This window comes from Hipposideros armiger, unplaced genomic scaffold (genome assembly GCF_001890085.2).
Source record: "Hipposideros armiger isolate ML-2016 unplaced genomic scaffold, ASM189008v1 scaffold_664, whole genome shotgun sequence".
NCBI lineage: Eukaryota > Metazoa > Chordata > Mammalia > Chiroptera > Hipposideridae > Hipposideros > Hipposideros armiger.
This window is the reverse complement of record NW_017732014.1, coordinates 209,833-223,792: the sequence shown is the minus strand read 5'-3', so window position 1 is coordinate 223,792 and position 13,960 is coordinate 209,833. Positions and strand designations below refer to the sequence as shown.

Genomic DNA, 13,960 nt, shown 5'->3' with positions numbered 1-13,960 from the left:
GCCATCATAAGAACCAGGAGGGCTGGTCCAGCCACAACACTGATTATTAATGGGCTGAGAGCAGCACACAATACAGCTGTAAGACTTTCACTGTGAGGCCTCCTTCAGTCCCACAGTGTGACCTTAAGTGACCCCTATTCCCACGCTGGACCTCAGCTGGAAGATGAAGGGGAAACAGCGGGCATTCTCCAGGAGTCCACCCACCCCAGATCCTGGAGCCTGCACCTCACCCTCCAGCCGCTGCCGACAGTCGTCCCGGATCTGGCTGAGCACCCTCTCCTCAGAGAAGGCTCTGGGGCGGCGGCTGCGCGAGGCAGCCATGTCCACGTCCACCTTGGAGCGGATGAAGTAGAAGCACTTGCCCTGCCGGAGGATCCCGCGGGCCAGCTGGGCATGGTTGGCGGTGAAGCTCTCTGAGCTGATGATGATGAGGAAGTCGAGACGGTCCAGCAGCACCCGCTGGAGGTATTTGTCAGCCTGGAAGGTGGATGTGCCTATGCCCGGCAGGTCCCAGATGACGACATTGGGGTACTTGGGGTGTGGGTATGGCGTGGGGTCCACGGTCATTTCCACCACGCCCGTGCAGGCCGAGTTGGGGTCCTCGTCTCCGAGCCCCCGGATGGCATTGACAAAGGTCGACTTGCCCGAGCCTGTCCCCCCGGTAATGCCGATGTCCAGCCTGACATTTTCCAGCGAATGAAGTGTGGGCTGCAACATGGCAGCCACTGCTGGCAGGTTCCCCGCCTCACAGGCCGCCTTCAGGCTGAGGCCTGACTGGGAGATTTTGCTTGCCATGGGCAGCCTGACCCCCGCTTCTCCGTCTTTCGGACTTGACCTTTTGCAAGACAGGTAAGGGAATATTTTTACTGAGTTTCCCTCTCATCTCTATGGCCCTAGGCATTTGAGGCATCACCAATAATAGGAGAGGGTGACAATATGCCAGGCCCAGTGCTAAATGCTTTTTTTTAGTTAACATTTATTCATCACTGCCAGGTTCTCCTCCTGGAGTATCTCGTAAAATCCTCAACAGCCAGAGAAGGAGATCGATCCCCTTCCTCTCCACATTTGGCAGTGAGAGAATAAATCACGGGAGGCCTGAGGCCTCCAGGTCGTGCATGGGGGTTGGGAATGGGGCTGAGGTCTTCTGGTCCTAGAATTCCAGTTCTTAAATAACTTTTGGAGGGCATTTACCATGTGTCAGGCACTGTGATCATCAACATGGGGCATTGATTAAGAGCTGGAACCCTCGTCACTGCCGATGGTAGTTACTTTAACGTTCACTCTGAGCCAGCCATGGTTCTAACCACAGGCATAATTTCATTAAGTCCTCTTTTTACAGAGTGGGAAACTGAGGCTCAGGGAGGTAAAAGTCACTACTTGCCAGATGTCTTACAGCCCACACCACAGCCAGTACACGGACCAGAGCCAGCTCCCTCTGATCCCTTTGCCATACAACCCCCACCCCCACCCCTGTCCTTGCACAATTCAGCACCCACTATGTGCCAGGACCTCTTTGGATGCTACAGTTCCAACGCCAGGAAAAGAGACCCAAAGGGTGTGATGCATTTGTGGAAACTTGCCCACCTTCACTGCCTGGCTTCTGAGTACCCGCGTCTGCTGAGGAACCACAGGGCCCACCCAGGCAAGCCCCATCCTGCCTCTGAGCCTCGGAGTCCTCACTGGTATGATGCGCGGGGAGCTGCCAGCGCTGACATCTGGGATTGCATGACTGTGTCTAGTCCCGGCCATGCCAGGGACATGCCGTGTGACACTGGGCAAGTCATGTCCCTTCTGCAGCTTTTATTTCCCCCATCTGTGAGGGATGGGGGGGGGGTGTCAGCTTCCTCACCTGTGAAATGGAGAACTGACTCCTCAGAGCCCTCCCAGCTCTGCTGTTTTAGGAAGACCCAGGGTCTTACTGTTGATGAGGTTCAGGCAGGGGCCAGCTTGGGAGGGGTTTGGAATATCAGGCTGAGATTGATCTTTTATCTGTGGAAGAGGGTTGAACAGGGAAGGGAGAGGTCCGCTGTGGACATGAGAACGAGCCCTCTGTGGCCTTACAGGGAATGAGACAAGGTGAGGCAAGGGGCTGCGGACAGGAACTGGATGGAGAAGGCGAGGCCTGAGCTGGAACAGCGGATAAGGTCAAGATGGGGGACAGGAATCTCCGGAGAGATGAAGGTAGAAGGGACAGGACATGGCAAACAATCAAAGACAAAATGAACCCTTTCTGCCTCTTAGGCCCAGTGTGGTGAGAGCACGAGATTTTCACATCCAACCTTCCCATCCCAGCCACTCAGGGCAAGTCCTGTGTTTAGGATGATGCCTCGGGGACCACACACATAGGGATGTGGGCTGTGGTTTGAGAATGGATTTGGAACGGACCATCTGTTTTGTGCATCTGGGGGTCGGAGATTTCCCTGCCACGATCCCCAGCACACTTTTTGGTGCAGAAAGGCCTGTGTGAACCCCAAATGGTCCTGGCAGAGCCAGTGAATGGGGAGGCCTCCTGGAAGAGAGTAATCCTTTTGCAAAGCAGAGAGTTCTTCAGCCAATAGATTTAGCGCCCCCTTTAGTCACAGGTAAATATCTGAGTCTGGAACTGTTTCTTAGGGTCAGGGGTAATTTGAGGCCCCCCGGATGGGGCAAGGACCATCAACAGATCCTGGAAAAATGCATGTGAGTATTTGTGAGCACCTGGGGGGCGAGGCACCTGCAACACCATCCCCCGGTTTGCCAGCGGCCTCATACACCCACCTCCGAAGCCTCTGTGCCTTCCTGGGAACTCACCCTTCTTCTCTACACCTAAATCTGACCCTTCTCTGACCCTTGTCCAAGTCCACAAAAGCCCTTGGGGCAACACATCATGTACAATGCCTCCAATCTAGTAGTTCTTGAATTTTTTTAAACATGCGTGACCTTTGACTCAGCCAAGGAGCTTGGTTTCCCTGAGCCACCTGGGCCAGACACAGATACCCTCACCTAGTGCGTCACATGTTTCCTCTGTCATTTGCAGCCTCATGCAGCTTTCAGATCCCAACAGGGTCACCCTCTCTCTCGGACCCAGAGCCTTTCAGCACAATCCCAGTATTCATGTGCCCACATATGTGTGCGCACGCATACACACAACCATGCAGAGACAGATAGGTAATGCCAGTCTCAGCAAACTACTCTGAACCTTACACCGATAGCATCAAAATCATGGAGACTTACCAGGATTCCTCCCAATCAGACACACCAGCAAGCTCATCACCACATATTCACACCCAGAAACACCCTCCATCTTTCTGAAACCACCTGTTATAGGTGGCAGAGTTAACCCTCTGCCTTCTCTCTCCTTTGATACCTGGAAAAACTGCCCACCCGCCCGCTCACCACCTCTACTCTCACTCTGTCTTGCATAGGCTCCACACAGACGGTCGGAGGCCATCCCAGCGGCCATGTGACCTCCCCGCTCCTTGCCACCCAGCCCCACCGTCACTCACAGGCAGCAGGACGGGCCCAGGATACCTTGTGTTCCCCCGTTTAACCCAGTTGCTAGGCACCATTGTGCTGATCCTGGGCACTGATTGGCTGCCCCTCCCCCTTCCAGAGGAGGCCTTTGGGAAACCGGGGTTCTCAGAAAGGGATATGACATTGCAACTAAAATAAATCCCCACCCACTCAGCCACCCACATAGGTTGACATGGTTCCTTTCTTGGATTTATGCTGGGCTACCCTGTCACGGCACAATTGCCCCTTGGCCACTTAGGGACCCAGAAGAGAGCTACCACCAAGCAGCACTTGGTCCACCATTCATACCTTGAACTTTGCTCCCCCCAGGGTCAGTTCCTATCCCAGTTCAGTGTATCCCTCTTTGACTTGTGCCCACCTGCCTACCCTGCACATCCCCTTCCCCGCTCCACCAAGATGGCGTGCCCTTTGTCTCTCTCAGACCCCTCCACACCCCACTCCTCAGCAACTGCAACTCTCATTTTCACCACATCGGTCTTTTTGTTTGGATGGTTGGCTTTGTTAAAGCTTGCTTTGTGGGTGAGGCAGGGGGGTGGGGGCCGTACTTTTATTTCTCTTCCAAGTCATGCCTCTTCCAGCTGTCAAGAATGTACTTGAGGAGGAGACCAAGCTTTCGGCGGGTCGAGAGCGGGGCTTCCTCGTCACTTCCCTCCCCGGATCCCCGATTTTCCACTCCATTGTCACTAGCTGCCTCCAAGCTGACCTCAGGCTGGGGCTCGTCCTCCTCCAGGGCCTTGATGCGGACCCGCTGGGCATCCTCGGCCATCTCGTTGAGACAGCCCTGGAGCATGGTGTAGACGGTGCCGAAGCTGATGCCACCAGCCACCAGTGTGCCAAACACAGGGATGCCCCTCTCAAAGGCCCGGGCCACCCGCATGGCGCCATCGGACGACTGTGAGTAGAGCCTCAGGACATTCTCAGGCGAAACCTCATTGGCCAGCGGGGAACGGATGACCGAGCGCAGGTCACCTGCCCGTTTGCCCACCTGCTCGGCCAGCTTAGCCAGTGAGTCGTCATCCAGGCCAAAGCAGCGATGGTAGCCACGCAGCGAGCGGAGGAGCAGGGCATCATCATAGGCGGCTGCCAGCCCGGGCACGGGCAGGGCCTGGACGATGCCTGACACCAGGGCCGTCTTGAGCACTTGCTCTTGGAGCATGTCCTTCTTCTTCTGCAGGACTTCCAGCGAGATATCGGGCAGTGACAGCAGGCCGGCATGGCGCCGGTGGGCGGGCAGGTCATGCTCCCAGGTGGCCATGAGCAGCGGAAAGTCATAGCGAGCCGGAGAGAGGTTGGACACAAGGAAGATGCGGGGGTCTGTCACCCCAACTGCACGTAGCCTCTCGGCACAGTGGTCCCGGATCTCCTGCAGGACGGTGGCCTCAGTGAAGCCCGAGGGCCGCTGGGTGCGCGTGGCCGCCAGGTCCTCGTCCAGCTTGGTGCGCACGAAGTAGAACTTCTTGCCCTGGCGCAGAATCTCGGAGGCCAGGCGGGTTTCCACGGCCCCGCAGCGGCGGGGCGACACCAGCAGGAAGAAGTCGTACCGGCCAAAGTCCACCTCCTTCAGGTACTTGTCAGCCGGGCATCCCGGACACCCGGCCCCTGGCAGGTCCCACAGGGTCACATCAGGAAACTGCGGGTGAGGATAGGACGAGGGGTGCATTGTGGTCTCAACGATGCCAGTGAGAGCCGCGCCCGGGTCCTCATCCCCCAGGCCACGAAGGGCATTGATGAGGGACGACTTGCCAGCGCCTGACTCGCCTGTGACCCCCACCTCCAGGTGGGTACTCTGTGAGGAGGCCAGCAGCTCCCGGAGGCGGGAGGCGGCCTGAGGGATGTCCCCCGACTCAAACGCGGTGCGCAGGGCCTCCAGCTCCTCTTTGGCCATGAGGATGGTGGTCTCCTCCTCCCCCCTCGACTTCGCAGTAGCCATGGTGACCAGCAGTCCAGAGGGCACTGGGGATGGGAGAGTCACAGGATGGACGCGTGGTCCTTCGTGTCTGGGGAAGGGGAAAGGGAGCCGGTCACGCCTCCTGGGCCTTGCATGGTGCAGGGAGAGACACACCAAGGATTGAAGGACGTCCCTCTGGAACCCCACAGCTCTCTCCTTCTCAAACACCCAGGGTACACTTTTGAAACGAGTTAGGAGGCTTTGGAGTCTGGCAGGCCCAGGTTCCCATTGTATCCCTGCCACTAACTTGCTGTGTGACCTGAGACAAAACAAGGTACCTCTCTGAGCCTGTTTGCATCTCTGAGTAATGGTCATCATGACTGACCTGCTTCCTGAGGCGCTGAGGAGTTTTCAGGATAATCTGGGAACAGGATGATTTTATGGGCAGCTTGTGACCCACGCAGTCACAGAGGGCCCTGCACTTAGAAGGCCCAGCTCTTGGCTTAATGCTCATCTGCTGACACTGATCGATATTTGAACCAGAGGCCCTGAATTTTCCTTATGTACAGGAGCCCGTCAATTACGTAGCCAGGCCTGCCAAGGAAAGGGCTTAAGCCCAGCTCCTGGGCCCAATCAAGGATAGTGGCTATGTTCCCGCCGCCACTGTTACTGGGAGCAGTGTGAAGTGAAGGGGAAGGGGAAGGGGAAGGAAAAGGGGAAGGGGACCCAAACCCTGGGGCCCATCTTGGCTCAGCCACACACTTGCTGAGTGATTAGGGCAAGTTACTTAACTCTGCCTCACTTTTCTCATCTGCAAGATGAGTATAACTATAATAACAGCGAAGCACCTCCCTAGGGTTGTTGAGAATTAAATGAGTTAATACATATAAAGCACTTAAAATAGTGCCTGGCACAGAGCAAGTGGTCTATGTTAGCTGCAGCAGCATTATGAATATTCCTAGCTGTGTGACTTTGAGCAAGTCCCTGCCCTCTCTGAGCCTCGGCTGCCATATCTGCACCATGGAAGAGAACCCTGCCCACCTCGCAGGGCTGCTGTGACACTGGTGAGCCCCTTCTGTCTATCCCTAAGCCAACTTTGAGGGCATTTTGGATTCAGCTGGTGGAAGAAACCGAGAATGGGGGAGTTCCCAGACACTGGGAGGCCTCCTCATTCAACACCCAGTGCTGCCGAGGCTGGCTTTGCCAGGCCAAGTCCCCTCCCGCCCCCTGGAGCCTGTCATATGGTTCTCCTCGAATCCTGTCCTCCTCACCTTGGAGCTTCCCTGGCCCTCCCTCTTCCCAGTCACACACTCTTCTGGTCCCTCGCCTCTAAAATATACTTCCTCACTAAGACTCTTCAGAGAACCTTGAGAGAGACAACCACATTTGGGGTTACTGTCCCCATCAGATGGAGAGGGACTGAGGCTCAGACCAGACACGTGATGTCTCTGCTCACAGCCACCACCAGGACTCAAACCCAGGTCCCTGACTCCTTCACCCTCTGAAGAGCTGCTCTACCTTCAGTCGCATGTCTTTTCCTCCCCCTTGTTTCCTTGGCTGTCCCTGTCCCCACCTCTACCGCCCAACCCCACAGAAATTTGTCCTTATGACATTGTTCCTGCCAGGTCTGACCTCTCCCCCCATCCCGGGTGGGGCCATTCCCCCATGCTATGCCCACTCCCTCCTGTGCCCTGTTCCCCTCACCCATCTCAGGGTACCTGGGACAGGTCTCAACAGCAAGGGGCAGGCCAAGCAGTGGCCCTGGGGTGGAACTGGGACCAAGGGAGCTGGGATTGGGAGTGGAAGCCCGGCCCACAGGATCCAGCTGGACAGTCCCGCCCTTGGGGGACTCACCTGCCCTGCAGGCTCTCCCTCTCCCTTCTCACTCTCCCCACCGGTGGGGTCTCCTCTCCTGTTAGCCCAAGGTCAGACCCTGTTGCTAAGACCCATTATAACAGCGAGCAGCAGCTTATTGGTCAGCTAGTCCCGGTGCAATAATGTGACAGTGATGTCAGGGGGCGGAGTCCCACAGTGGAGCAGGGACCCCACCCCCCAGCTGCTCATGGAGCTGCTCAGTCACACTGGGCCCTCAGTCCCCCACAAGGGACCCAGAGAGGGACCTTTTTAACACCAAGACTTGTTCAAAACCCGTCCGTGGTCTCCACCACGCCCAGGACAAAGGCCCAGCATCTAAGAGCCTGGCCATGCTCACCATCCGCCCTTCATTTCTCCCCCATCCAGGGAGTCCACTAAGTCATTCACTTATCTGCACCATCTACTCACCTACACACCTGCTCTGAGGGTGGTGACTTAGTTTAGCCAGCAAGTCTGGGCTGAGAGGAAACCCTGGGGAGAGGCCAGGTCTGAAACCACCAATGTGGTCACTGCCAGCACAACCTTGCCTGGCTCTGGTCAGGACTCATGGCCCATGATGGCAGCAGGGCAGCGCCCACACCTTGATGCAGCATCTAGTCTCCAGGTTGCGTGACTCTGGCTACCTCCTTCTCAGGAGTTTTAACACCCTCTTCTACCCTCCCCACTCCAGCCTGTCCTCCAAATCCCAGCTCAGGTGCTGACTCTTCGATTCTTGGTGACACCTTTCTCCATTCTGCTGTCTCCCTCCTCTGCTTCCTCATGACCATTTATAGTGGCATCCGTGTGACAAAGAGGGAGACGGAAGTAGGGAGAGGTGTGAATGAGAAAAGGAGGAGACAAATGCCCCCCCCCAAGAAAGGGGGGAGTTAGGTGGGGAAAGAGACTCTCCAAGATAAAAACAGAGGGAGGGACAGGAAGATGCAAAGGACAAGAGACCATGTCAGCAAGAACCAGAAAGAGCATCAGAGGCACCAGTTACAGAGAGAATACAAGATACAGAGTCTGAGAAATGGGGATCCATGGGGTGAGGGGGAGACTATGACACATGCAAAGGAGCTGAAGGTCTAGAGACCAAGACTCAGGAACCCCCGCCCACCGGGGGAAACCGCATCTCCCCTCAACTCCAGCCACTGTCTCTGCAGCTTCCAAGCCTCCCCTGCACCGAAGGGTCCTTTGTAGCTGTCTCCACCCTGCCTCCCTCCTGGCCTCTTCTCTGCCCGGGCCAGGTGCCCCGAGGTCTCTCCATCCCATTTCCTGAGATGGAGCCAGAGGGCCCAGCTACTACTGCTTTCCACGATTTTCCTGACTCCTATGTTCGCTTCAGCAAAGGAACCTCTGAAAACAACTGAGGAGGTGGAGGACTAGAAAGAAGATAGACCATCTCAAGGTCACACTGAGAGTGGGGAAGAGACGTCTGCTGATCACATAGTTCAAAATTCTTAAACAACAGGCAAGCAGCCACGCACATTCATTCACACCCTCATTCACTGACACAAATGCACAGAGACCGGGAGGTTAAAAAATATTCTCAGACAGGGCCAGCCGAGGGGGCTCAGTTGGTTAAGAATTGCCTTAAGAGCGCGCGCGAGCGCTGAGCAACAGGGCCGCCGGTTCGATTCCCACATGGACCAGTGACGCTGCACCCGAGCTGAGCTGTCGCTGAGCTGCCAACAGGTAGCAGGATGGCTCAGCTGGTGAGAGCACGTGCGCCTAACAACAAGGTTGCCTGTTCGATGGTGGGCTACACCCACCCACAACTAAGACTGAACTCGGTACCTTGAGCTGAGCTGCTGCCCGGATGGCTCGGTGGATAGGGCATGCACTCTTAACAATCAGGCTGCTGGTTCAACTCCCACATGGGATGGTGGCTATGCCCACCTGCAACTAAGATTGAACACAGCACCTTGAGCTTAGAGGCCACAAGCTGCCGATGGGAAGCCATATGGCGACTGGCGCCCTCCACAACGAAGACTGAAGAACAACAACTTGGCTGGTCCCCTTCCCCAATTCCCCAACACTGTTCCCCTCCCCCAATTCCGCAATAAAAAAATCTTAAAAAAAAAAAATTCTCAGACATTTCCAGACACCAAACACACAGACCAGGACTCCTCCCACAAATTCACAGACACATGCACATTTGCCCCAAGAGGGAAGACCCTCAAATACAGAGTCACTACAGAAAAGCAAAAGTCAAACATACAGACACACGAGCCTCTCAAACCACACACATTCAGGCACAGACAGACTTGCAGACCAGGAGAGACACAAGTCCACGCAGACAACACATACGGACTGTGTCCCCTGAAACCCACCACATTTATTCATGACCCTCATTCATTCTGCTCCAGCTTCTGATACCGTGTGCTCAGCCCAGAGCCAGGGTCCCAGAAGTGCATCAGACCCTGTCCCCGGGGGCTCCAGATCTGAGGAAAAGGAGTTTGTGGCACCAGGGTGATAGCTGCAGGGCACCTGCACAAATGCATCTGGTGTGGGGCTAGCATGCTGCCAGGGGCACTTCTCCCAGCTCCTGGTGCTCCAGCCCTAGAGGGGCTGCACCTTTGCCCATCTGCCAAGCCTCCTCTGCCTGCTTCATTCATCAAACATTCAGCACCTTTCTAGGCCACATCCTGGGCTGGGTGCTGGGAATGAAGCAATGACCAAGACAGCCCCGGGCTCTGCCCCCACAGGACTCAGAATCCAGTGGGGGAGTCAGACTTATCCCCAGACAGTACTGACTCAGAGCAGGCAGGACTGGGGGGGGGACCCCAAAGGACCATGGGAGCACAAAGGGGGAACATGACCCAACCTGGGGGTCGGGGGGGCTTCTTGGAGGAGGGGGCACCCAAGCTGAGATCTGAGTAGGAGTGTGCCTCATGGCCCATTAGGGAGTTGCCTCCTAGGCCAGGGGTCCAGCCCATGCAAAGACCCTGAGTTGAGAAAGCTCTCGTTTGCCTAACAATTTACTCAATTATTTGGCCGTTCCACAAATATTGGTTTAGACCTGAGGCCAGTCCCTGTACTGGCCCAGAGGTGTGAGTCCCACTTGTCCTTGCTTTTACAGACCTCACGGGCTGACGGGACGTTGGGCATGCTCACTCACAGAGGCAACGTTCACTTGCAGTGAATTCCCCATGAGCCAGGTGCTCCGTGAGCCCATCAGATGGATGGGGTAACTCGATTAACCGGGACAAAATTCTGTTCTCCCACGTGTCATCCTAAGACAGACATAAAACTCAGGAGCTGGGACTCAAATAGAAAGGAAAGCAGAGACAAATGAGACAAACACATTAATTTACCCATTTCTTCCACAGATTCTCCATATAATCAAATCAGAGGTACCACTCATCGGATGCATCGTTTTCTGTCCCACTAACAAGGAAAAACAATGCTGCCAATAAAACTATGACACGCTATGTCCTTATCGCTTAAATTTTTTTTGTTCACGTGTACTGAAAGAGCTCTTCATAGACTTACTTAGAATATACAGATGATCATATATCGCTCGTGTGTGTCTCTAACTAGGGAAATAAATTGGCTAAGCTGTTCCTGAAACCACACAGTCTGACTGTGGAGTCAGTTCTGCCCCCGAGCCGTGGACATCCATGCTTTCCCACACCACACGTCCCCTGTGCCACCAGGAGCAGCCATGATGCTATTAAAAGCAGCTCCATGGACCGGCCCAGTGGCTCAGTTGGTTAAGAGCTCACTCCAGAGTCTGAGCTCTGAGCAACTGCGGTTTGAGTCCCGGCCCGAGCTGAGCTGCCGCTGAGCTGCCGACAGGTGGCGGGATGGCTCAGCTAAAAAAAACAAAGCAAAACAAAAGCAGCTCCGTTATCACATCCAGGCAGTGACAGTTTCGTCATGACTGCCAGGCTGACAATGATTTCCTGATTTCAGCATTGCTAAAACGTGGGAAAGTGCACCTTAGAATCAACGAAGGTGTTTCCTGAGTGTCCACTTTGTGTCAGGCTGGGACTACAGCAAGGATGGAGACAGCCCTTTCTGTGCCAAGGGCCTGTTGGTTAATGTTCATGAGCTGGCAGTGACCGAGACAGCCCCAGCCCTGTCCTTACAGGACTCAGAGTCCAGTGGGGGACACAGGCTCGTCCCCTGGCAGTGATGACCCACGGTGGGTTAGGTAGGGATGGAGTTGCCCAGAGGGATGCAAGAGCCAAAGGGCTGCCTGACCCAGCAGGGCCTGGGGGGGAGATGGAGTCAGCAAAGGCTTTTTAAAGGAAGTTCAGTCATTCAATACACACTTTCTGAACACGTGCTGTGTGCCAGGCCCCCATGCTGGCTGAGGCTACTAGGTCTGACAATTAAGCTTGCGAACTTGTTGCAAACTTCTTTTTTTTATTTTTTTAAGATTTTTATTGGGAAATTGGGGGAATGGGAACAGTGCTGGGGAATTGGGGAAGGGGAACAGACAAGTTGCTGTTGTTTCATTCTTCAGTCTAGTTGTGGAGGACGTTGCTTCACTGGCCCAAGCTGGCACCATCATTGCGCTCTTCCCCGGTGAGGCTGATCAGTCGCCGGCTTCTGGACGGCCGCTCACGCTGGCTGCTGGCTACATACGGTAGCCCATGGCAACCCACTGCCAAAGGGGTTGCAGCCTACGCCATTCCCATTGCCGGCGACTCACAGCAGCCCAGCTCCAGGTTGAGCTGTTATTCAGCATCTTAGCTGTGGAGGGCAGTGTCACTGGCCCTCATATGTGGGATCCGAACCGGGGCCCGCTGGCGTCCCAAGCCAGTTCTTAACCATCGCGCCACTCGGCCGGCCCCTAACTTCTTTTTTTTATATCAGAGAGATTATTCATTATGAATTTGTACCAACTGGACAAACAATTAACCAAGTTTACTATTTGGAAGTGCTGAAAAGGCTGCGTGAAAAAGCTAAATGAAAACGACCTGAACTTTTCACCAACAATTCATGGCTCTTGCATCACGACAATGTACCAGTTCACACGGCACTGTCTGTGAGGGAGTTTTTAGCCAGTAAACAAATAACTGTATTGGAACACCCTCCCTACTCACCTGATCTGGCCCCCAATGACTTCTTTGTTTACCCGAAGATAAAGGAAATATTGAAAGGAAGACATTTTGATGACATTCAGGACATCAAGGGTAATATGACAACAGCTCTGATGGCCATTCCAGAAAAAGAGTTTCTAAATTGCTTTGAAGGGTGGATTAGGCGCTGGTGTTGGTGCATAGCTTCCCAAGGGGAGTACTTCGAAGGTGACCATAGTGATATTCAGCAATGAGGTATGTAGGACTTTTTCTAGGATGAGTTAGCGAACTTAATTGTCCAACCTCCTGGGACCAAGACAGTCCTGGTCCTCTGCCTCCTTCTCTTTCTCCTGTGCACTCCTAATCCTCCTTTCTCCTTGTCCCTTTCTACGTGTCTATTAAAAATCCTAAAGCACTTTCCCAGCAATATCTACACAGTATGGTTTTCACCTTCTCTCCGTTCTCCATACCTGAAGTTAGTCCCCAGGATTCAATCATTCACTCACTGAAATATGGATTGGCTGCCTTCTGTGCTCTGGCCAGCTCTCTAGACACTGACACAGTGGTGAGTGAGACACAGATGGCACTTGCCCTCATACAGCTTATATTTTTTGAAATGTAAACAAAAATAAGATAGTGTCAAGTAGTGACAAGAAAAAAGAAAAACAAGAAAGCAAGGGTAAGGGATGGGGTGGGGGTTGGTTGCCCATAACTCTGCAGGCACAGGGTTATTCTTCCCATCAAGAGGGGGAGTCTCTGTCCTCTCCCCTGGAGTCTGAGCTGGCCCTGTGACTTGCTTTGATCAGCAAAGTGTAGCAAAAATGACATTCTGGGACTTCCAAGCCTAGGCCTTAAGAGGTGGCAGCTTCTGGTTTCTCCTTCTCAGAGCCCCAAGCTACCATGTAGAGGTCCCATAACCGTACTGGAGAGACCCCGTGGAGACACAGAGGCCATCTAGAACATTCTAGTCCCAGCAAGTCCAGCTGAATGCAGCCACAAGAGTGACCCCAGCTGAAAACCACCTGGGAGTAGAAAAGCCACCCAGCTGAGCCCAACCAACCCACAGACTTGTGAGAAATATAATAGCAAGTCATTGTTTTAGGCCACTAAATAGCCAAATGATTTGGGGAAGAGAGTGTACTATTTTATAGTGTTCTGGGAAGGTCTATCTGAGAAAGTGACATTCTAGTTGAGCAGAGATCTGAATGAAGTAAGGAAATAGTCCATGTGGACAACAGGGGGCGAGAGCATTCTAGGCAGAGGGCATGGAAGTGCAAAGGTCCTGAGGCCAAACCAAGCCTGATGTGTCTGGGGAGAATCATGGTGACTGGTGTGCCTGGAGGAGAGTGACGAGGGAGTGAGTTTTAGGAGGATTGATACACCTGTCACCTGGGAGAGGATCAAAGGCCTTTCGGAGAATGTCATGAGAGTGAGTCAGGAATGAGGTAGGGATCCTTCTTTACTCAGTGAAACAATTTGGTCAGAACGATGGCCAAGACTAGGGCCAACAAGTGAGACGCTGGTCTTGGGTGCAAAATTTAAGAGGGTGCCAAAAAACTCTGTTTTCAAGATAAATGATAGTTTAATGCAATCCTTTTTAACATAAAAATTAATGTAAAAATCTATGACATTTCAATGAACAAAATATCAAAATTTAAAATAAAGACCAAGT

The 13,960-nt window shown here is 53.8% G+C and overlaps 2 protein-coding genes across 2 annotated transcripts; both read right to left on the bottom strand.

The window, feature by feature from the left end:
* On the bottom strand, nucleotides 1-902 carry LOC109372803 (interferon-inducible GTPase 5-like). The gene has a single exon (XM_019626279.1). The coding sequence runs from the start codon at nucleotides 793-795 to the stop codon at nucleotides 124-126; it is 672 nt and encodes a 223-aa protein (XP_019481824.1). The 5' UTR covers nucleotides 796-902; the 3' UTR covers nucleotides 1-123.
* Nucleotides 903-4,002: 3,100 nt separating this feature from the next.
* On the bottom strand, nucleotides 4,003-5,882 carry IRGC (immunity related GTPase cinema). Its single transcript, XM_019626277.1, has one exon. The coding sequence runs from the start codon at nucleotides 5,777-5,779 to the stop codon at nucleotides 4,061-4,063; it is 1,719 nt and encodes a 572-aa protein (XP_019481822.1). The 5' UTR covers nucleotides 5,780-5,882; the 3' UTR covers nucleotides 4,003-4,060.
* Between the last annotated feature and the right edge of the window lie 8,078 nt (nucleotides 5,883-13,960).